Raw genomic sequence first — 23,163 nt, 5'->3', positions numbered from 1 at the left:
AAAAGAACATTAAGATCCTGTAGCGCGATTTACAAGTTTGATTTTATTAGTCGCAGGCCTTTAAACACGTTTGGGTTTAGTAGCGGCAGCAGCAGACAACAAAGTCATGAAAAGAAATTCTCTTTTTTTTTTTTACAATATTTTTAGAGTTTTTAACAACTCATTCAAGTTACTGCATTTGATGGAAATATCTTTTACCATTTGTTTTGTTCAGTAAGTTGTACTGCAGTCAGATGTAGTGAACATACATGAGCAGGATGTCATGTGTGACAGTAAGGATTCATCCACAGTTGTTTCATCGCCCCAACTAACAGCAGCCTTCTTGTTGGTTTTCAATGATATTGGCTTTAATAGCCGAGAAATAAAGACACTAAAAGAGAATATGTTTTTTTTTTTTTTTGAGTCAGACCAGCTGTTAATTTAAACAGAACAGAAATTGGACAATTATAGCCAAGGTTAGCCCAAATGAACCCAATCTAAGCTAACTCATTCTAATTGTAGGAGAAAGAACAGAGACGTTACTGATGAACAGAAACATTTAACTTTTCTTTTATTGGTTTTGCAACAATTGTTCCTCAAACACGAGACGGGTTAATCAACTCTGAACGCAATTAAAATGACAAATCCTTCAAACAATGCTGTTTTTAAAAGGCGGGTTAACCTCGCCTCTCTTTTAAGATTGAAGTTTTGTTGAAATTCTGCAGTTCTCCACAAACTACCTTATAGTGCTCTAAGTGTTTTTTTTGTTTTTGTTTTTCTCAAAAAATATTTGTTTTGATGGCAAAATCCTGTTGAAAAATCCTGTTCCGTAGGCGGATAGCTACTTGTTCCATCTTTGATTAAACACTTCAGTACAAACATTATAAAGGACGATAAAATGATACAGTGCTGGCTGCTCATTTCCAGGGCACCATTAAGTTACGATCAGCTTCATTTGGAATCATTAACATGTAAGAAACTCCTGTGGTTGTGGAAATTGAACCAGTAAATCTTCAGGTCGCAGAAGGAGGTACGCGTGTTGAGACACGCGTATGTCTCTGCGTATGTCCTGTAATGAATTAAATATACCTTCTTTTTTCCCTCTCATATTATGAGACAAATTTGAGCAATAACGCTGGACAGCAAATAAGACGAATAAACGGCAAAAATAATTACATAACATTCAATTAGTTCAACAGAGTGGCCAAAGCAAACTGGCAACGCAGCTGCTTTCTGAAGCTTAAAACTAATACTGGAAGAAATAGATTTAGAAAAAAAAGAACCTGCTGAGTGATACAAGAAACAGAAATTTAGGAAACGGTAAGTCACTGGTTGCCATGGGGATTCCCCCCTTTTCTGTTATCAGACCACCGAGTAGAAACAGAAACACAAATTCTGTCTCCAAGCAAACATATGATGTTTGAAAAATATGGCACCGGGTGGCTACCTGTGTGACAGGATTTTCTGTTTCCACAGTGGAGGTGCAGCAGAGTAAATAAAGCACACAGGTCAAGTTTTGGTTGGAAAGTGAGTGTGGTGATAAAATAAGTTTTTGTAACGAGCAAGTTCAAAATGCAGAGTGCATATCATCATTGAAGTGAAAGCAGAAAAGTCTTAAAAGATGAATAAGTTTTGAAATTGCAAGAGTGAAAAATACCAAAATGCAAATGGAGTCGGATAAAGTCCAACATTCTGCGATCTGTTCATGTGTCTTCTGGAAAGTTGGATTTTATAATATCTGTCTTACGTTTTTTTGCCGGTTTTTTGTGTCACCCTTAAAAGCTTGTTTTTTTGTTGTTATGCTCAACTGTGGTAAATCTTAAAGCGACAGTATGTAACCTCATAAAAAAATTGTCTTTTACATATTTGTAAAACTTACCTCCAGGTGGTGACAGACAATCTGTATGAGATCAAAAAGAAATGCACTACTTCCTCAGAAACAACCAATCAGAGCCTGAAGGAGGGTCTTAGTGCTGCCAATCACCCTCAGTTGCTCTCAGCTCCTTCCCGACAGCTAGCATACCATGAATGCTAATGCTAGTTAGCATGGCTACCGATGATGGTGGATAAAGTTTTCCTCGTTGTTCCTCTGTCATTAGCACATTTAGCAGCACATACAAATGGTTGATTGGTTGAGTTTTAATATGCAAAAAAGTAATTGCCTGTTACTGCAAATCTTGATCATCATTTATATAACTGCATAGTAAAGAAATCTTCCTTTCCAGTGAGTCACACTGTGAAACCAAGCGTCCCACAGGTGGAGAAACCTGCTATGTTTGTCAAAATGCATTTCCCAACGTGTTAAAGACAAAGCCGGAGTTTTCAGTTCGGATCCAGATCCAGCCGCCCACAGAAAGGAAGCCCTGTCTACATCCTGTTTTAATTATGTATTGATGAGACCCTGAGGACTGACCTGATTTTAATGACAGCTTCATTTGCTCTGCTAATGTGGGACATGAGAGCTGGGCAGTGAACGCAACATTTCCCATGTGCGGACTGCGCGATTCTCAGAGAACAAAGTCTCTTAACCCTTGTATGTCGAAATGGGGTCCAACCGACCCCACACACGTAAAACCTGTATCATTTTCCATAGACCTCAACGTTTGCCTCAGTCCTCGCACGCACAAGAGTTAAATAATCCCTCAAAGTGAGCTGCAGCCCGTTGTGCTAAAATCTTCAACAGGAAAACAGAGCTCGGGGATTGGTAGTGGTTGCTCCTGTAAAATCCTTGCGGTAACCTTTAATCGTTTGCAGCTTGACCTTATCGGCGCTGTACTGCTGCTGAATTGGCCCGATTTCTTCAAACGCGTCTTTAGTTTTTTGACTGCACGCCATTTTCCAATCCGTCTTCTTACGACTGTACAGCTTCCTGGCAGCGGGGACGTGTTCTGTGCTCCTCACTTCGGCCTCAGGACATTAGTTATAAACACTAAAACAAACAAAAGGTTTGGAGAAGCCGGCTTCTGGTCCTCTTGCACTCCGCTTGCCAATAGCGGAGCAGACGAGGCCTGCTTCGACAACGGCCATTATTAAGATCCGTCTTTATTAAGTGAGACTGGCGAACGCGCGCGCCGAGACGTGACAGCACGAGTAAATATTTAAATTGCACAGACGCCAAAATATCGCTTGAAGGACTGCATCGCTTTTCAGCAGTCTGTAAAACTGTTGAAGCCAAAGAGTTGTGGGGAGATTCTGCAGCCATGAGAGGAGAACGTGAACATCCAGTCTGACGGAAATACGTGTGAATGCAGCGTGACGTATTGTGCCGTTATTGCTGCCGTTAACAGTGAAGCCGTCAGTCATTACTGGGTTATGGTATATTTACTTAGAATAGTATCTAAGGAAGAATCAACCAAATTAACACGAATAGTAATTTATTGTTATCTTCTGTGAGTAAAGGTAGTTAATTACTGATCATTTCAGTTTTAAAAAGAGCCTTAAAAAGTTCTATAATCGTCAAAATAATGTCGAATTGATGGAATCGGTGAATTTATGCTCAGAGTGAAGATTGCTATTGTTTTTAATCTGTCTTTGAAGTTATGAGGTTTTGTGTTGTATTTGCGTATTTGAAGGTGTTTCGCGATGTCCTTTTGTGGTGTTTGTAAAATGTTAAACTTGTTTCACAAAGCTTTTCTTGAGAGAGCAAATTAATTTCCGGTTTGAGTTCATTTCAACGTGGTATTCTCGAGATGATGAGTGAATTTTCAGTTTTTTCAAGTTAACAAGTTTATTTTCTCAATAGTTAACTTTCAGTTTTTAAGTTAATTTCTTGTTTTCTCTAGTAAAATTTCCAAATATTTCCTCAGGATGATGAGTTAATTTCCTATTGATTATCTTGAGATATTGAGTTCATCTTCTGTTTTCATCAGTGAGATTCAAGAAAATGTTTTGGTTTTTTTTTTTCCAATCACAAAATGATCGTCTTACCTGACTGCATCCTTCAAATGCGTGCACAACATCGCTGTCACATCGTCAAACAAACAACACATAACCAACCTCCCCAGTTCATCCTCCAGAAACAAGCAGCAACTAGTTGGAAATAAATAGCGGTTGTTAGCATCAAGCCAGTTTTACCGAAAACAGCCGATACTGATGTTAGCGCCGATATATCGTGCGTCTCTGCTATTTGTGGCTCTTATTTATTTGGTTTTCATTTACTGACCACATCCAGTCTGCATTGTTCTCTGTGTTATTTGATTAAACTTTTTGTCAAGATTTTATTCTTGAATGTGAAACACAAATGCATTCGACATTTCTGTAAAACATAAATGCCAGATTCTTTTTGTTTAGTCCAAAATCCAGTCAGAATAAACTTACCATGTATTAAAAACAAGCATTAGGCAGGGGTAAATATATGTTACATAATGAGTATTTACTTTTGTTTCCACACATCTAAGAGAGTGCGTCGAGTGTTAAAAGTGACTGACTTGACCTTCAAAAAAGCTTCAGACAACAGAAAGACAAGACTTTTTTTTTTTTTTTTAATAAAACGGCTCATTTGAGCTGACTTGCACGACCACATCCTGTGGAAGTAACCACTGCTTTGTTAGCTCACTTCCTTCACTTTGTGACTCAGAGAAGAGCTGAGCAAGCCTTTTAAATATTAAGGTGAATGTAAACTGACATTTCTTGTGTATGGTAAATCCCACGCATTTAAAGGTTGTGTTTTATTTTTGTCTCGAAAGGTAAAACTATTTTATTTGTGCGCCAGAGTGACGAGAGAACGGTTTCCTTCTACGCGAAGCATTTAGACTCAACGGCTCGACCCTGATTTAGACTTGTCTTCAGTTTCCATGTTTTCATCCGGTTTTTTTTATGCCTGTTAAAGGTGTTCTGCACAGAGTAGATGCATAGTAATTATTTGATGGATACTTGGCGCCCTCTAGTGAGCACAGGAATGCTCCTCATGCACTAAATTTAATGACATTTCAGAACCTTCCTCCTCACCGGATTACCTTTTAGATTTATATCTGAATCTAAAAGGCAGATTTTTTTCCTTTTATGGAGAGTTGAAACATTAAAAAAAAAAAAAACTCCAGGTCACACAACCAAAGGGGAATTTTACAATTTTGTGAATGAGCACGAAATACGATCTAATTCTAGTAAGAAACATAGAAAGAATTTTTGGTAACTCAGCTGACTTTAGGAGTTTTTCCCCCTTTGTTTCTGTTGGTGTTTGTGATTGTGAAAACGTCACCAGTGCTGCTTGGACTTCTTTGATGTCCTCGTTGAGTCCGGACACTCTGGAACAAGCAGCTGCAGAATTTGGCAAGAATAACTTAATCCGGGTTAAATGTTTTCACTCTCTTTTTGTAAACTGTCATCACCACTTCTGGTAAGAACAGAGGAGGGAAGAAGGATAAAGAGAATACAAGAAAACATACTAGAAGTCTCCTTCTACACCTGCAAAAAAAAAGAGAAAAAAAACAGGAACTGAGAAACCACAGCGACAAACCTATGTATATTTAACATCACTAATTAATACAATTTGTATTTGGTGACCGTAGCCCAAGATAGAGTGCATCTGTACATGCCTATCATCTGTGTGCGTGATCTAGCTTGTGTATAAAATAAACGTAGCTCAGAATTTCACCAAGTTTTATAGTTTTTTTAAGAATGATTTAGCAGAAATTTTGATGGATTCCAGTGTGAAAACTGTAAACGTTTCTTCTACAAGGTCTTCAGTCCTTTAAGCTTAAGCCAGAGACGATTCTGAATATCCACGAGGCTCGGTGGATGCAAACCGGCTTCGAGGCTCCGAAACAAGGACATGGAGAGAGATCAGCTTTGGAACTTGATCTGGTATGAATCCAATTCTGTTCCATTTTGAAGTTTTACTTTTGATTGATTTCCAAGAAAGTTTGCAGTTCCTTTGTTTGTGCCTCAAATATCTGATGTCACAGTCACACAGGTGACACACAAACCACTGTTTATATATATTAAGCATTCAATAAAGAACATACAAAAAAACAAAAGAACCTCAAGTTTTGTACTGCAATAAATAAAGCATCATGTTCGATGTACAGTCACCTGGAGTGGACAAGTTCCACTGGATCCATCATCTGGCTGCCTGTCTGTCTCTCTGTCTGCTTGGCAATTATTCGTAGTAATCATGGTAGACGATGCTGTTTTGCAGGTTCCTGTTGGATGTTGGATATAATTGGTTCCATAAAATCTGCCCGTCTCTTTTCATCCCGGCTCTCTTCTCGGTTCTTCCAAGTGGTTTTTGTTGTGGAATTACTTGGAGACGTTGCGGGTTTCCTAACATATGCTTCAGAATTTGTTTGTTTTTCTCCTTTGCAGCCATGGAGAATAGAAGAGAGAGGAATTACGAAGGCCGATAAAAATCCAGATACGTACGCTTTGAGCGCGTTATCCCAGCTTAGCAATGAAACTGTTCTGGAGACTTAACGTTGATGTCTCTGATTCATGTGCACAGAATGTGCTGGCTGGTGTGATATAGTGATAATTTTAATCCAAAACAATTAAACAAACATGAAAATTCATTGTGATTTGGAGGGTTGAATGGATGAGTTTGACTGGTTTGTAATATTAGCCTGTCAGGTTATTTTGACAATGTTATTGATTTGTTTAAAGTAAACCACAATGTCTTGACAAATTCAACTGTTTTTATGACAAAATATTACTGACCATAATTTATGTTTTACTTGTTTCTTACGGTTTTTTTTTTTTTTTTGCCAACCCAACTCCATCTGCACACTCTGCAAGTAGATCTGATTTTTATTTTTATTTTTAAATGCAAGCAAATACATTTCTAAGAAAATGAGACATTAAACACTCTAGTGGCAAAAACCAACAAACTTTATTACAGACTGCAAGAGCTGTTTTAGCATGACACATCAATCAACATCAGAATATATATATATATGTATATATGGCTCTGAGTTCAAGGTACATAAATCACTCAACAAAATATATACCCTGCTTAGACAAATGGTAGAAAGTGCACAAATAAAGTTGGTTCTGGTCAGTTGCATCACATGACAGAACAACTTAAGAAAGAAAAATGCAGAATTAAAGCTTACATTCACAAACCTCTGCTATATGAGGACCAATTTATGGGTATGAAATAATTATTTCTACTAGTAATGGCCCCATGCATCATGTCAAAAGAAAGTCACATGCTTGCCAAAACACCCATACGCATTTAAATAAATAATAATAATAATAATTAAAAAAAATCCAAACTCGTATAGAAACATATTTGGCACCATATTTTAGCATAGAACATAAAATAAATCTTGCAGTGTAACACTTTTAGCATATAGAGGTAATATTAGAGTTTGGCACGGTACAAGCACACTCAAAGTTTAAAAAGTGAATGTAAATCGGACTTTTTACATTCTTAAGACTTTATTAAAAAGGTTTTAAAGTTGTGAACAAAAACTTGATGTATTTCATAACAAATTCGAACAGCTAAATGGTTCTCCTTGCTAGCTAGGAGCTAGCTAGCTAGTTTCACGAACAACAAGTTACTAAAGAGTCTCATATTGATGAAATTGTGTGTTTCATGGTCAGAAAAGCACCACATTTCCTTAGAAGGTTCAAAACTGGTCGCGACTCGTCAGCTCCGAAAATGACTAATGTAAACAAAAACCAACAAGTAATTGTGACCTGTTTAAACCCTTTTAGCTAAGCTGGTTAACGGATGTAATCATATATTGCACTCTACAAATCCTCACTCCACAAAAAGGTTGTCCTGGCCTGTTCAAACCATCAAACGAAAAAAAAAGAGTTGCTCTATAGATATAGAATTAATAAGGTATTGAGTAATACTATGTTTATTATAACATCTTGTGTATATTAACATCAATATATAGATTATTTCAACATTATGATATGAAAGATACATATTTATACATTACTATGAATATAGGCCTCTGCCTGTGTGGAGCAGTGCCGGATATAACATAATAACTATTCTATGTTCACGTATCCTCATCCAAACAAATACAAATAAAGGTTTCCGCGCGCGGCTCACAGAGTCAACCGGCTCGAAGTTCCATAGCAAAAATGAATTGAAGCCTCCCATGCACAGAGAGGTTTCAATACAGGTCAAAACTGGTTTCCAAACAGGCCAGCATGAACCCTAACACCTCAGCATGCGAAACACATGACAACAGCGACCTCTAGTGGAAGAATCGAGGGTGTGGGGGAAGAATAAAATGATAGCGTAAGCAGGTATAATGTCGAATGTGTGTTACCGCAAAAACGGGGAAAGTGCCGTTAAGATTTATTGGCGTAAAACATCAATTCGGCAGTAAATATCGTCAAAGACGATCTCAAGATCTACAACAACGCTTTACAATCTCTTGCAGTTTATTTGCACTGACATAAAAGTTTCACGTCGGCATTCTGTCTCAGAGCAGCAGAAACGCTGTACGGGATGCACGGGAAACTATGAGCACAGACGAACAATTCCTCAACTCCCGTGAATCTGCGTTCACCTCAGTCCGTGGTGGGGCACAGTACTATGTGTTGAGTTGTGAGCGAGTGAGCAAATCCTGCAGGAGAACTCCATGCAAGCGTTATGCCTCAGGCTTGACTGGCAAGCTGCCCTGACTCCATGGTAACTCCGCTGTATCTTCCACAGATGTACCAAACCACCGAACCCTAAACAGCAACGAACACGCAAAAACTCTACATGTTTAAAAAAAACAACAACAACAAAAAAAAAAACAGCCTGGCTCTGAAGGCATGCAGGCAATGTCCACCATCACGGATAGCTAAATCACCGATGGGTTTTAATGACTAACTTTGGCAAAGCTAGGTTGAGAAAAAAGAGTCGTTCGTTTAATAAAATTATAAATAAATAAATCTCCGGCGGCATGCAGTTTGCTGAGAAAATCCAAAAGAAACACTAAGAAGACGGTTATCTTATTCGTAACGTAACTCCACGTTTTGTCTATGTAAATTCACTCAACACAAGCAAGCTCACGATATCCATGATGACCTTCTTCTTTAAGAAAAAGAAGAAGCCCTACCTCTATGTCACGCCAGCTTTATCGGAATAACCACACAAACTATTAGTAATCTACAATCCTGTTCTAAGACAATCTTTCACAAGCTGAAAGCCAACAAGCTGAGAAGATTAAAAATATTCATCCTTGTCACGCCACTACAATGTGCCTCCCTCTTCCAACGCCGTGGATTACTGAGCCACGCTGCTGCTCAACCAGGAATCCTAAAAAAGAAAGGATGCTCTCCCTGTTGGGGAAGATGTTGAAAGAAAACAAGTGTACATCAATGACGATGGCTCTCGCACAGATACCACCTGGTATGACAATGCCAGCGCCGTCTGGACTGAGCAGCTACGCGCGGCATACGGCCGCAAGCACGTCCTTCTCCTGGGAGCAGCGAGGGACAGTACCGTGCCCCGCACAGAGCCCTGACGGGACCACAGCTGGCCAAAAGAAACAGAAGCCTTGATTGGTCAGGGAGCTGCCTGGTCATCATAACCGTCGACATGGAGACGCCTAGAGGCCGGTGAGGTCCACGATGGCTTTGATGAATATTGTGTCGTCGCGAATGTACGAGTTCTTTCCATCCAGCTTGGAGAGCGGGCAGAAGAGCGGGCAGCCGCTGGCGATGTTCATCTCGCTCACGGGTCGTTGAAAGGAAGAAGAAGTGACATCGGGTCGAAAGGCGTCGATGATGTGCTCCCTATTGCTCTGGTCCAGTAGCATCAGTGTTACCTGGGTGTTAAACATTTTGTGAGAGATCCACGTTGAGACGGTCAAGTCAACTTACAGAAGCTAAAGCTGTCATCACAGTAGCTGCATTTCCGTTACGAAAGTGCACAAAACTTTGTCGATATTCTGCTACAAACAGCACAATTTTGCAATTCCCGTGTTTCCGTGAGATGAGAAATGAAACTAAAACCACACTCGAATATGTTTTTCATTCAATAAGGTATTAAAAAAAGATGTCAGCATGATATTCCTGCCACTACACTACGCTCGTCATCATAAGTTATCATAGAAGACGTTGGGCGTTGAAGCGACAAGGCCCTTATACTGGGGAGGGGCTGTGTATGTTGCATTTTTGGGAGACTAGTCACCAGTTTTACAGAAGAGCCATGGATTTAACACTTTCAAATGACAAACTAAACTTTTGATGAACTCTGCGATGATGTGAGAGCTCTGGTGGAGTCAGCTGTGCATTGTCCAAGGAAGCAAGTGCCAACAAAAACCATGTTGCTGTTGGATACAAACTGGAGTAATGCAAAACAAATGTTTCAATTGCAGTCTTGTGAAATACACAAATGTCAATAGAACTGAAAAACAACCTAAGTTAACTTGTTTCTTTTCTTTTTTTTTTTTCTTTTTTTTTACCAGAAACATTGTTTCAAAATTGGTGTGTTTCCATTAAGCAAACTTATTATCGTATTTCCAACTTGTGCAATTTTATGGTAAATGGAAACGCAGCTACTGACCCCAACATGCCATGAGTAGATGCATAAATTTGGTATACATGTGCACCAAATTTGCCTGTAATGAATGAATATACTTTATTGTACTTTATTTATCCACTAGGGGGAAATCAATATTTCAGTACAGACCCTAATAATTGATTTTATATTAACTGTCGTCCTTAGACCTCATGAATTGTATTTATTACTATCATAATGCAGGATTTTGGGGTATCAGTTACCAGGGGTGTAAAATTTTAGGTTTTTGTGAAGTTGAACTAAATTTTAACCAATACATTTTTTTAATTTCATTTGAATCTTGTCCTAATGAGGACACTGCGTTTAAGTCTGTCAGTTTTTATTATTTCATTGTTTTTGATATTTTAAAGGATTGAGCACCTGGTCACCTTTAATCATATGATATTTATATGTGTTGTGTGATTGTGCAAAATGTCTTGTTTTGAATAAGTCTCACCCACTTTATTGTAACTAAATCTACCTAACGGCATAAATAAAGTAATTGATAGTAAAATGCATAAAAATGTGCATCCACAAAAAATGGCCATACATATCCTACAAAGTGAATTAGATGAATTATTGTTTTTATTTATGCTTTTGGTTTTTAAGTGCATCTGGGTGTGGTCTTATTGGATCACCAGGTCACCATAACAACCATTAGACACTACCTAAATCTATGTTGTTATGCACATAATTCATTTTTCTCAGATTAAAACGTCCACAGGGACCTTTAAGTAAAAACAAACAGGAATATTTAAAAGCCATTTTCACGCTAATGGTGCCTCTCCATGTGTTTTACCTTCTGGTTGAACGGCCATTTGAGCAGAGCGTCGTTCAGTCCCCTCATCACCACAAAGAACAGGGACAGGTGGCTGCCACGCCCCGTCCCGTCCCCATTCAGATAGATCCTCAGGCACATCTTATAGCCGTACTTGCTAGTATAGAAAGCTGGAAAAGGAAAAGGCACCTTCAGCAGGACATCTTCTAGAAAACTGGCTTTTGTTTGGACTTCAAAGTCAAGGTTAGAAAGAAATATTGTTACCTGGTGAGAACATGGCAGGAGCCCGACCTGCAATGGCATCTTGTCGTTTTTTGGCAAAGTCTGAGATCCTCCAGATGAAGACGCCATCAAAGGTGGTGGCGGACATTTCCCTCAGTCGGCCCTCCATCTCCACCACCGTGAGGTCCTTCAGTCCAACTGTTCTCTCCAGCTGTCGCACCTAGAAGGTACATGGATAAATTTGTATTACCTCAAACATGCTTATAATGGGCGAAGGCGGCAGAGTTTTAAAGGGCAACATTTTTCATAATAGGCCTATGCTGAATTTAAAAAACATTACATTTTAACATCATTTTGTGTCAGCTTTTCTAAAGTGAATAAGCTTAAGAAAACTGTGGTTTTCTGACTTTATTAACCTTGACATATTTGTAAAATATAACACAGGAACCTCTTAGGTTGCTGAACTGAAAAATAAAAGGTGGAAAAATCAATGTGTGATATTCTTAACTTCCCACGAATAGAGAGAAGTACAGTCTGTTGTTGATCTTGAAGGAATGTTAAAACTTCACTCGTAACAGACCTTAAAATCAATTGTGCTTATCGGCGGCATCGTGTTTGTTTTTTTCTTGTTAAATTTTTCTGTTTTCCCTTCCGCTTCGTAGTACATCAGTAAATTGACGCTGCTCTGCCATGCAGCTTGGCTGAATAAGCGCTATTACAGATCATAACTTGAGGAGCTTGTTGAGTGTTTATATTTCAAATTAGAACCACATAAAATACATTTGATATCCCAGACTGGACTGGACAGATTGGAACGTTTTTCATACCCCAACGGATGGCTAGCAGCACCCTCTGCTGGATGGCGGCCAAATTACAACACTGGAAAAACGGTCTGTGCAGGCATTATTAGTTAATTGATTAGAACTAAACGTAATCTAAAAAAAACAAATTGTTTGCACTCCTACTCTATAGCATATTAATATCTGCCTGAGCTTTGCAGCATATTTTGACAGGAACAATTCACCACTGGTGCGACGTCTTCAACTCCTGAAACGATAGTCGACTCGAGGAAACCAAAACTCACCAGCAGTCTGAAGTCATACCTTATTACTAAGAGCTTCGATCTTGTCTTGGTCCAGTTTATGCTGCCGGTTGCTGGCCTCCATGGTTGTGGCAAACCTCTCCACCTCCCTGTTAAGAACGCACACCACATTTTCAAACGTCCCCGCCTTGACCTCGAGTTCCGTGCATCTGCGGCCAAGCTCGGCCACCTTGGTCTTCTCGCTGTGGAGCTGGAGCTCCAGCGCTGCGCCCACCGAGCTGGGCAGGGGTGTGAACGAGGTAGACACGGAGAGCGTTGGAGGAAGAGTGGGAGGTGGAGGAAGAGGAGCTGATGCGGGCGGGCCGGGCAGGCCGGCACTGCAGGTGGAGGAAGAAGAGGAGGAAGCGGCAGCTCCCTGCACGGGAGGCCCAGAAGAGGTGGTGCTGAGCTGGGAGACTCTGGCCTCGAGTTCCCTGAGGGATTGTTGGAGTTCTAACAGTTTGTGTCCGGCTACTTCCAGTCCCTGGGGCTGCAGGCCCTCCATGCTCACCTTCATACCCATAATGTAGTGCAGGAGCAGGTTAAGGTGCTCGTAGGCGTAAGCGCGTTCATGGTCATGAATCTTCTCTTTCTCCACCTAAACAACAAACAAGCAAGACAATTCTGTAGGTGTAGAAAGATAATACAATAAACATAGTTTAACCACTTTGGAATTATGCTACAGCTTAACATCAACATCCTGATATTGACCAGACAGCTGAGCAAGACTGTCGGGTACAGAGACAGACCTTATTCGACTTTTAGCTGTATGCAAGTCTAGGCAAAGAGATCATATGGAGTTCCACAAGGCTCTGTTCTCAGTTCTCTTTTATTCAACATCTACACAGTCCCCATAGCTGAGATTATGGAGTACTTCAACATCTCTATATCTATATTGATGCCATACAACTTTATTGTCCTGTGTCACCTTAGGCCAGTTTGGTCGCTGAGACATCGCTGATCGGACGGCATCACTTTTTTGACTTTAGAAATATATTATTCTAGCATTTGTGCTGTCTTTGTTTAGACAGGCAGGAAGACAGTCACAGTGCTATGTTTTGTCCAGACGGAGGGAAGAAACCAAAGCTGGCCTTTGTAGTATGTCCTGACTCAAAATATTCTTGGATTGCGGTAGCTGAGTTTGCATCATCGCCAGACAAGCCAGAATAACTTCTGATTCTAAAGCCAAAAGTGGAATCGTCCAATCAGCGACTTCTCAGGTTTCCCACTGGGAGCCACCTCTTCCGTTTTGTTAATGTTGTTGTGTTTTGTGATTTGTACTTGTGCTTAGTGAATTATTGAAGAGGTTTGCACTTCAGGGCCCCCGTATCTCTGACCTTGGCCAAGCAGCTGTATTTATACCAACACTGAACCACACACAGGTCGAGGACTCTGTTTATTCAATGAAACTGATTGCCGCGGATCATATTTAGGGGCATCAGCGTAAGGAAAACATGAACCACCAATAAAATACTATGTAGTCTGTTTTTGTAACATGCCAGAATTGAAAGTTTTAGTGGATTTCCGAACTTTGTTCAAATAGGTGCACAAGTACGCAGTCCCAACATTAGAAGTGATGAATATTCAGGCTACTTACAGACATGTCACATCCAACGACATGAAATCGACATGGAGTTCGGAATTTAGTGCAGAGTTTAATATGGTCCACATACTGAAATAAAACACAAAGACAAAGTCAACTGACTCGGACAATCCAAAACAGATAAGATATATTGTATATTTTTATTTAAAAAAATGACAAATAGTTTAAGAGATAAAAAAAATACTTTTACTGTCTTAAATTATTCCTTTCTCCACCTTTCCTATGAGATTTCTTCAGAAGCTCTTTAAACATTTTAAATGTCAAAAATTTTCCACTATATACTAAAATTTCCAGATCGGCTAACAGACTGTGTCAGTAAATGGATGAATGGTGAAAGAATGAATAGATTGATGGTTGACTTAGTTAAAAAAATAGAGAATAAAATCTGGAAAAACTCACCCTTTTCTGTACTTGCACTGCAAAGACTGAAAATATTACCAAGTATTTTTGTTCTAGTTTCTAGTGTAAATATCTTAGTGCAGTAGTAATAAGATAAAACTAACTGACAAGTAACTTTTCAGCAAGAAATAGGAGCTTGTTCTAAGTCAATAATTCAGAAATATTGATGAAAAAGTACTTGCTATGCCACTTATAACACTGGAAACCTGATTAGTTATAAGTGAAATAATCTCCCAATGGAACAAGCATTTTTTCATCAATATTAAGAAATTATTGACTTAAAATAATCTCCTATATCTTGCTGAAAAGTTACATGTAAAATAGTTTTGTCTTATTTCAAGTGTACTAAGATATTTGTACAAGAAACTAGAACAAAACTTGTTAAGACTGTGTTTTTCCAGTGTATTCATACGTGTCTTTTTCTGTTTTATGCAGATGAATTTAAATGTCAGTACATTGACAGTTATGAAGATGCCATCGTATTTTACAAAGGTACCTTCTCTCTGGGTATTTTCTTCTTGGCACAACCTTCACAGATCATCGGATACTTGGGGCAGATTTCGTCATGAGCCTAAAAGAAGCAACAATACTTTCAATGAAGCAACGCTTTCAGCCCCCACGCCCTGCCAACAATTCAAAGCAGCAATCTCTAACCTTGATGTTTTTGAAGTGAAATGGCTCCTTGCAGTACTTGCAGTTGAGCGTCCTCTCCGGGCACTCCCGCTCGTTGTGGCGCTCCTGTTCATTGAAGCGGATTCGTTCTTTGCAGGAGGGGCAGGGGATGATCATGAACTCGCACTTCCCCTCGTGATTCAGCTGCAGGGAGAGAGGAGATGGCGCTGAAGGGAATCCGAAGCGGCAGATCGGCGACGCCCTCAGCTGTGCAAATACAACGAAGGGAGCTGCGCAAACACTGCCGCTACTTTAAAGGTTTCCGTTCTAATCACTCCGCAACAATCCAAACAAGTCATTTAGTGGAAGATTAAGCTCCCACATTAACCTGCAAGCATAAGAGGCAAGTTCATGGAAATTCCCCAAATACACACTGCTGTTTACAGCATAAACACAGGGTGTGCTTATTAATCTCAGCAGGAAGCAGGGGGTCCGCACGGTAAGGTGCGGTACAATCTCTTGACAGCCAGACTGATGAGCAACACTGGTTGAAACCACGCAATATTTAAAGACACACCAACTTCTTTGCTCAATATTCTGACATTAACTCATACTAAACTTTTAATGTTCTAGGTCTGCTAGAAAATTGGTTTATGTTCGCTTAAGGGTAGGATAATGAAAGTGAAATTGTTTTTCTTTCTTCAAGTTCAGAAATTTTAAGAACAGAAAGTATTTTGTGGAATTCACTTCAAACTTTGAGACTTGCATCAAAAGCTTTTCACTGTAGCTTACTGGGATTTCTGGTTTATTCCTTCAGAGAAAACTGGTGTATCTGCCTCAGGCTAGAAACACAAATAACGCCGCTTTTTAAAAAAACGATATTGCATATATAACTTCTATCTTTATTTTCTATATTATGGCTTATTTTTTATTTGTGCATTTTAGGTTCTTATAAATTTACATTGCATTGATACCCTGCAATGTCTCTACTGAGAGATGATTCAATGAATATCTACGTTGCGTACTTTTGCCAGAATTACAATAAAACAAGCAAACAAAAGAGGAGTAGAACAAACCTCATACTCTTTAATAGTTCCTTCCCAAGTACAGTCCTCATTGATACAAACCGCAGACAGGCTTTCAACTTCCCTTCGAACGGCATTGTCAGGAAATGCCTGGAAAAGATACAAAAAAACAGGAACAACAATAGATGTGATTCTTTAAAATGGCCAGGACTAAAATAATTAAATAAACACGGCTAATTCTGCTGAATATTAGGAAAACAAAAATAGACGAATGAAGCCAACACTGAAACAAGTCAGCTGTTCTTAAAGTAATCTCAACACGCCGTGATACTCACACATCCTTGCTTCAAAACTGATGTCGGCTCCTCAAAAATATCTTCTTTAATGCAAGCGTTGCATTTCTGGGGTCCATTACTGTAATGGATTCAAATGAAGCAAAAGTCAGTTTATATCTTGTTCTCTGAACACATAGGTCACCAGGCGCTCACCAAGGAGGGTAAAAACAGAAAACCTTCTCTGCTCCCTTCTTCCATACAACAGGGAAACATGTGATTTATTACAACTTTTTCAGCTTAAGGTAGCAGTTACATTCAGAGCCGGCCCTAGATATTTCGGGGACCTTTGTTTCAGTCTTCCGATTACTTATTAAATGAGGAGAAGAAAACAAGTTTAATTTTCTGACTTCCTCATTAGGTCTGGAATCACATTTAACGAGGAGTTTTTAAATACAGACCAGGTGAAGTCGAGTAATTGTTTGTTGTTATAAGCAGCGATGGAAATTTGACATTTATGTGCCAATAAAATCAGGAATTTGACACTTTGGGAGTTGATTTTAAAAATTTAATACAAAGTTTTAACACTGTTGTTCCATTTAAAAATTTGACCCCGCGTGGTTGCCCCCTGCTGGTCGGGGAGCTCTCTGCACAGCTGAGACTGACACCGGCAGCACAGAGTTTTAAAAACCTACGATTTCAAAATAATGCATTAAAATGTTGTTATTACGATGCCAAAGAAACTGCTGGAGTGATTGAAGTTTTACTGGGCTGAGTGGAGCAACACAGCACTGCACCTTCCCCACCTGTTGCTGCATACTGACAGTCAGGAGGCTAAAAGAAGGCCACTACACTTTTATTGTGCAAAAATGTGATGTCGGATGTTTAGAGATCAGCAAGGATGGGGTTTTTTATTCTTTAAAATTACATGCGTAAGAATTGCTTTTATTTTGTAGGAATTGAAATTCTCAGCTTGACTGTGAAAAAACGTTTTGTTTCTGTTTATTCTTGCCAAAAACAAAGCTCAAAATTTTTTCAGATGTTATGAATATGAATCATCGTCATAAAACAAACCTACGACTTATTTTTGTGTCTCAATGAAACGCAGCTCCAGAATCAACATGATTACTTTCTGTCTTTGGGGCTCCACCACATCCTGGAGTAAATATCCGACTCCGTGTTCAACGCTAAGTGTGTCGGTGAACTGACTGGTGCCTTCTTGTAGATGTGAGATGAAATTTAAATGTATCCTAAGATCATTCTGAAGCATAACATTGTTGATTTTGTTCATAAAAACGCACAAATTCAGCACGACAACAAAGACCAGTCGCACGGTTCCTGTTTTTTCCGGTCTCGGCCAATCAGATTCTGACCTCACGGTCCTGTTGAAGCAGTAGGAGCAGAAGCGATGTCCACACTGGGCTTGAAATGGCCGTCTGAGGATGTTGTGGCAGCAGTTGCACAGGTGCTTGTCCTCCAGCTTGTTGCCCAGGATCTTCTTGGGGAAGCCGGGTTTATTGCTCTCCATGGACGACGGAGGGGACGGCTCCTGTGTGGCCATGGCGTCTGTTTACACGTCACACCTGGGAAGAGACGGTGAAGGTCAAGAGAGAGAAACTGGAGTTTGGATTATGCCCCGACTTTTTTTTTTTTTTTTGTTCTCACAATTCAGACTTTAATCTCAGAAGTAGGATTTTTTTTTCCAGTGGCTTTAATCCTGTGTGGTCACAAACTAGGAGCAAAGGGAGGGTAAACAAAGTGTTAGCTTAGTGATGGTCACACTTACACAAGCCCGTTTAGATTTTATTTTTATATTTCATCTGTACAAAATGAATATCACCTCATAGGCGAACAACATTTTGAAAATTTATCATGATCACATTTTTGCAAATTACAAAAAGGTGACATTTTAACAGGGGTTGTGAAAATCTTTTAGAGCCACGGTGATTGGCATCTGGTGGTTGTTATGGAGACCTGTTGACCCCAAGCGTGCTGTTATGATTACTGACATTTATTCTGCTTTATTCAATTTAAAACACTGTAAATAGTAGGTATATATATTTATTGTATTTATTAGCGGTGTGTGGATCCCAGATTTACAAGTGAATAAAAAGTTTGCATGATTTCAATATTAATCAGCTGATGTACAAATATGTTTGTTTACAGAAATGTGTAGTTCAATGGTCCTGACTTTATTATGCAAGGTAATACAATCCTAATAAAATAAATAAATTATTTTAAAAAATCCTGAAAGACATTCAACAAAAAAATTAGTTAATATTCACAGAAGGGTCAGAAGCTTATAAAATATGGTTTATGCTTTCCTTAGATCTGTAGGTGTAGAAATATTGTAAGATTACTTTGAAATGATCAGTGAAACAAATAAGTTTGTTATTTTCTTCTAGGACAAACAAAGGCAACAGTAATTAGTCTCAGGGATGGCAACAATCCATTGCAGATGTGCCTGTGGATGTGTTTCCATTGTGTGTGTAAAACCTTCCCATGGTTTACAGTAGTAAGGGGTGGTGTGTGTTGGTGTGCGTGTGTATGGGTGCGTGTGCGTGTGTGTGAGACAGAGCATCACAGGCCAGCTGAGAGGCCCACACCCTTTGTTTACATTTCCACTCTGCATCCATGACTCCTTCCACTTCACCAGGAACAGACTGCTGGGGATCTCCCTCGCAGTCTGCCCAGAAACGGTGCGGCCAGGCTGCACATCCATTGTCTATCTTCCCCTCTCTTCTTGCTTCTCCTTCCTTGTCGCTGTTGCTAAGCTATCAGCATCCTTTAGTGAGTGGTACCCTCAGCACGCGGCCACGCCCCTTTGAAATGTGAAGCTTTTGCCGTCTGTAACAAACTGTTTAGCTTTTTTAAAGCCGTCTCTTTGTGAACGCCGCGGCAAGCAGTGGAGTTCGCACTTACCAGCGGTTTTAGTCTAAACTGTCATCCCGCGCGCAGGCTGTGAAATCCCCTTCCCCGCTCGCAGATTCCCGCTCGTGGGCTCTGCCGTTATTATATGTGGTGTCGCAGCCGGCTCGAGGTGTTTTCTTCAATGTTAGCCACATAATACAGATGTGGTCCCCCAACGCGATGGCTGTTATTGTCCAATATCGCCATTGCACTTTCAGACTGGGCTTTACGTCATGCGGTGGGCTGGACGTGGGTTGACAGGCAGACCAGCTGGGAAGGCGGCCCGCTGATTGGCTGAGAACCGGGAGAGGAGGCGGACCGGCTGAGGCAGAGGAGCCAGTAAACAGCCGGATCCCTGACTTCGTACAAAAGCATCACACACGGTTGTGTTTTTAATAGCCCCAATGTTTGCACCTGTCTTTTTTTAATGCCGTTTTAATACACACAGGTGCTTCTTTGACTCACTTTCCTCAAGGAAGAACATCCTTCCTTCCAGAACGTGTTTCACTCCATTTTGAGCTCTGTCTGTATATAAATAGTTAATCTAAAATTATTTATACCCTCTCTGTCAGATTAATAGTAGAAATTACTTCACTTAAACAAGAAGTTTATTTCTGATAGGAAATTAGACCAGCATCTCTAAAAACATGATTTAAAAACTTAAAAGGTTGGATGATCGATTACATTTAAAAAATACATATATTGTTTTTTTTATTCCCATTATAATCAAAATTGCAAGTTTGAAATATTTACAGCTTTCACTGTAGTCAATGGGAACATTTTTACAACTCTTCTAATAATTGATGGTGAGCCCTTTACATATTTCCACTGATGTTTTGAGGCTTTATGATTAGTTTTGAACTCTTACCTTTTACCTTTCACCTACTTCACAGGTTTTCTATCAGATAATATAGACAATATTTAAAAAAATTAAAAATCTGTTTTTTTAATTTAGAATTAAAGAAATTTGTTCAAATATCCAAAATTATTCTTCTGCTTCTCAATTATTAATAACAAAAAACTTTAATGGCTGTTGAAGAAACCAAACAATTGTCTCCATTGATCTTTAGCTAATCTTTAGCTCTGTCCACAGATTCTATATATCCGATTCAAGTCCAGATTCCAGCTGAGACACTGAAAAACATTATTTTTTTAAAGAAACTAAACACTTCTTCACCACTTTAGTCCAATGTTGCTCAGGATGAAGTTTCTCTGTTGGTTTAGTGTTCTTCTTTTCCTAATACCAGTAACTTTGATTAGCCTCCCTGTCCCAGTGGCTAAAAAACACCAAACCGTTACGTTCTTACCACCAAGCAGGCCTACGGAAAGGATGATCTTGCCGTTGAATGTTTCTTTTTCTTTAAACTAACTGAAGGCTACATTATTGTGACCTAACAAAAAATATGTTTTGTTTCATTTGACAACTTTCCTCAATGACCTTTGCACCCATGAAACCCAGCAGTGTTTGCTGGACTGTGTTACTCTCTGCTTGGCCTACATTCTTGGTGGTGGTGACCCTTGGATTCCTTTTCACCTCTCACACCACCAGTATCGCCGCTGAAGGAGTCACTTTTAACGTCCTGCTGTACTCTCTAGGTTTCTCCACAATGTGGTATTTGCAACCATTTTAAATTTTCCTTGATTAGCTCAACATCCCAGCCTCGAATTGGTTTATGCCTCCACCACTGATTCAGGCAACACATGATCTAATTGATTTCTTTACCTTTGTTTTTCTAGTTCCATCAAATCTTTTAAACAGACATACTTTACATGTTGAATTCGACCAAACGGTCCTGTTATCGGGTTACTCCGTGTGCACATGCGTTCATTCGACTGCCACACCAACCTAATGTAACCCGCCGTCTGCCGACGAGAGACGATCCTGTTGAGGCAAAAGTTCAGCTTTTGCCTCAACAGGAAAGGTGTGGGGAAAACCCAATAATCTAGGAAACTGATACCAGCAAAGCAAAAAAAAAAAACTGCATAATGTCTGCGGTCTAAGCACTGGTCTTCAAGCTTCAGTTAAACAAAAGTTTGAAGAAAAGAGTTTATTCTCGTGAACATAATTTATCAGATTACAAAATCAAAGCATCTGATCATCAAAGTTAATCAAGAGAAACATCTATGATAAATAGACCTAATATAATCTCATTATTAACATTTTTTTCTAAACATACCACTCAAGTGAGTTAGAGCAAATATTTACAAAAGCACTATGAATTTTTTCTTCACCATAAGAAAGTACTTGACTATATTGTGCAAACATCTCCAGCTGAGTGATTTATACGCAGGACGTAAACAGAATCTATTAGCATTTCACTTCTAAGAGAAAGAGAGCACTATTTGACCTTTGACCTTTTAAGAAATGTTTCCAAACACTGACAATTGCACTTTTGAACCTAACCTTCATGGTCATATTTCTATACGTAGGCATACGTGTGAGAGTGTGTTAAAAAAAACTATCATTGTCATGATATTGCAAGCTAAAATACAGTACATAAAATATGCTGCCTTAAAGCTGCAGCACTGCTTTGTTTGAAACAGGAGACAGAAAAGTCCTGAGGGAAACACAGAGCGAGGCTATTATTGCACAGCAAATGTTCACACAGCTTTTTAAGACTGAGCTCTGGGCGTGTGAGCTGTCCATGCTTTGGCAACAGAGCCACCAAATGTGCTGCACAGCTCCCACCGCCTCTCTAACTACCAGCCAAGCCTCCGTCTGGACAGAAACACAGACGAAGGTCTTCCTTTAAGTCTCCTCCAGGAGCTTCCTGAGGTTCCTTTGAATCTACGGCGAAACAGCAAGAGGAGAGACAAGACAGAGGGACACTGATTAGCCGTTTGCAATAGACTGCTGTATATTTGTTAAAATATGACTATGGTCTTGCGCGGGACAAGCTGACACTTTTGCTGTGTGTCATCTCTACATGCTGAATAGATAGCTATGGAGAGTTAGCTTAGCAAATGATGGAAACAAAAGTGTTGCTTTGTGAAATTGTGAGCATTTGCACAATGATGGAGGGCAAAAAGACGATACTTTAACTTGCCACCACTGCTAACTCTGTTATCAAAATGAAACACAGAGACGTAGGTGTTTTTAATTTGGTGCAGCGCGCCACAGCAATTGGAAAAGAAAGCAGAAAAATCGTTATTGAATGAATATGGAGCGTAAAGCTACTAATGTCTCCAGTTTGAGACATTAGTAGCTTACTGAGGTTTGAGCCACATTTCCTCCTTTTTTGAAAGCTTAACTTTTCATTTTCTTTGCCGTTAATGTTCGTCTCCACCTGAATCCTGAATTTTAGCTAATATGTTTGAGTTTCATCTGAGTCAATAGCTTGTCAGACTCTTACACTGTTGTGGAGGAATTTTGGTTCTCTCAATTATTTAATAAAACTGATGGTTTTCAGATTGACTTTCTCCTGTAGCAATGTGCTAACGCCATTTCTTATTTTGTTGCTCATTTTTATTAGATAATCACATCAGAACATAACTGAGGTTAAGACTTTAAAGTATCTCTAAGCTCCACTAATAACTTCCACACTGCTATTTAGTGACTTAACCCTGTGACACAGCTGGTCAGCTGGACTCGTGACTCATAAACAGGTGACGGGGTGAATCTTTGCAGCCAAGACACTGAACTGTTTTGTGAAAGAGTCTTTTGACCGAGATCTCAGGGCACGGGATCGCTGGAAATGTTTTATGAAAGTGAAGTCTGTCTCAGCTGCAGTCAGGAGGGATTATTTTACTTCTTGAGTGTGAAGGGATTTCCTAAAAAAAAGTCTCACTGATGCATTAAAACTGCATCTTTCACACAGGGCCGGCCCAAGCC

General features: G+C 39.5%; 2 protein-coding genes across 5 annotated transcripts in view; both read right to left on the bottom strand.

Annotated features, from left to right (window-relative positions):
• Positions 1-6,783: 6,783 nt before the first annotated feature.
• Positions 6,784-19,580, bottom strand: LOC106947210 (TNF receptor-associated factor 2-like). Its single transcript, XM_015032044.1, has 11 exons — positions 19,344-19,580; positions 17,795-18,004; positions 16,485-16,563; positions 16,201-16,299; positions 15,167-15,328; positions 15,009-15,083; positions 14,108-14,182; positions 12,533-13,108; positions 11,472-11,649; positions 11,229-11,377; positions 6,784-9,695 (listed from the first exon to the last, which is right to left on the bottom strand). Exons 2-11 carry the CDS (start codon positions 17,980-17,982, stop codon positions 9,477-9,479), a joined length of 1,800 nt encoding a protein of 599 aa, XP_014887530.1. The 5' UTR covers positions 17,983-18,004; positions 19,344-19,580; the 3' UTR covers positions 6,784-9,476.
• Positions 19,581-21,353: 1,773 nt separating this feature from the next.
• LOC106947208 (GRAM domain-containing protein 3-like) overlaps positions 21,354-23,163 on the bottom strand; it is a 116,623-nt gene continuing 114,813 nt past the window's right edge. For all 4 annotated transcript variants that reach the window (XM_015032042.1, XM_015032039.1, XM_015032040.1 and 1 more), the window contains one exon: positions 21,354-22,119. In XM_015032042.1, the coding sequence (XP_014887528.1) occupies positions 22,081-22,119 (39 nt within the window). In that variant the 3' untranslated portion in view covers positions 21,354-22,080. The remainder of the gene's footprint in view (positions 22,120-23,163) is intronic.

This window comes from Poecilia latipinna, unplaced genomic scaffold, assembly GCF_001443285.1.
Source record: "Poecilia latipinna isolate Pla-1442-1.1 unplaced genomic scaffold, P_latipinna-1.0 Scaffold229, whole genome shotgun sequence".
Classification (NCBI taxonomy): Eukaryota; Metazoa; Chordata; class Actinopteri; order Cyprinodontiformes; family Poeciliidae; genus Poecilia; species Poecilia latipinna.
This window is presented reverse-complemented; position numbering and strand designations above follow the sequence as displayed.

Excerpts from the sequence above, each read along its gene's own strand:
- LOC106947210 (XM_015032044.1), bottom strand. The coding sequence starts at position 17,982 with ATGGCCACACAGGAGCCGTCCCCTCCGTCGTCCATGGAGAGCAATAAA. Across the intron at positions 11,650-12,532 it reads TCGAAGCTCTTAGTAATAAG|GTGCGACAGCTGGAGAGAAC; the intron begins GTATGACTTCAG and ends TGTACCTTCTAG. Across the intron at positions 11,378-11,471 it reads TCCTGCCATGTTCTCACCAG|CTTTCTATACTAGCAAGTAC; the intron begins GTAACAATATTT and ends TTCCTTTTCCAG.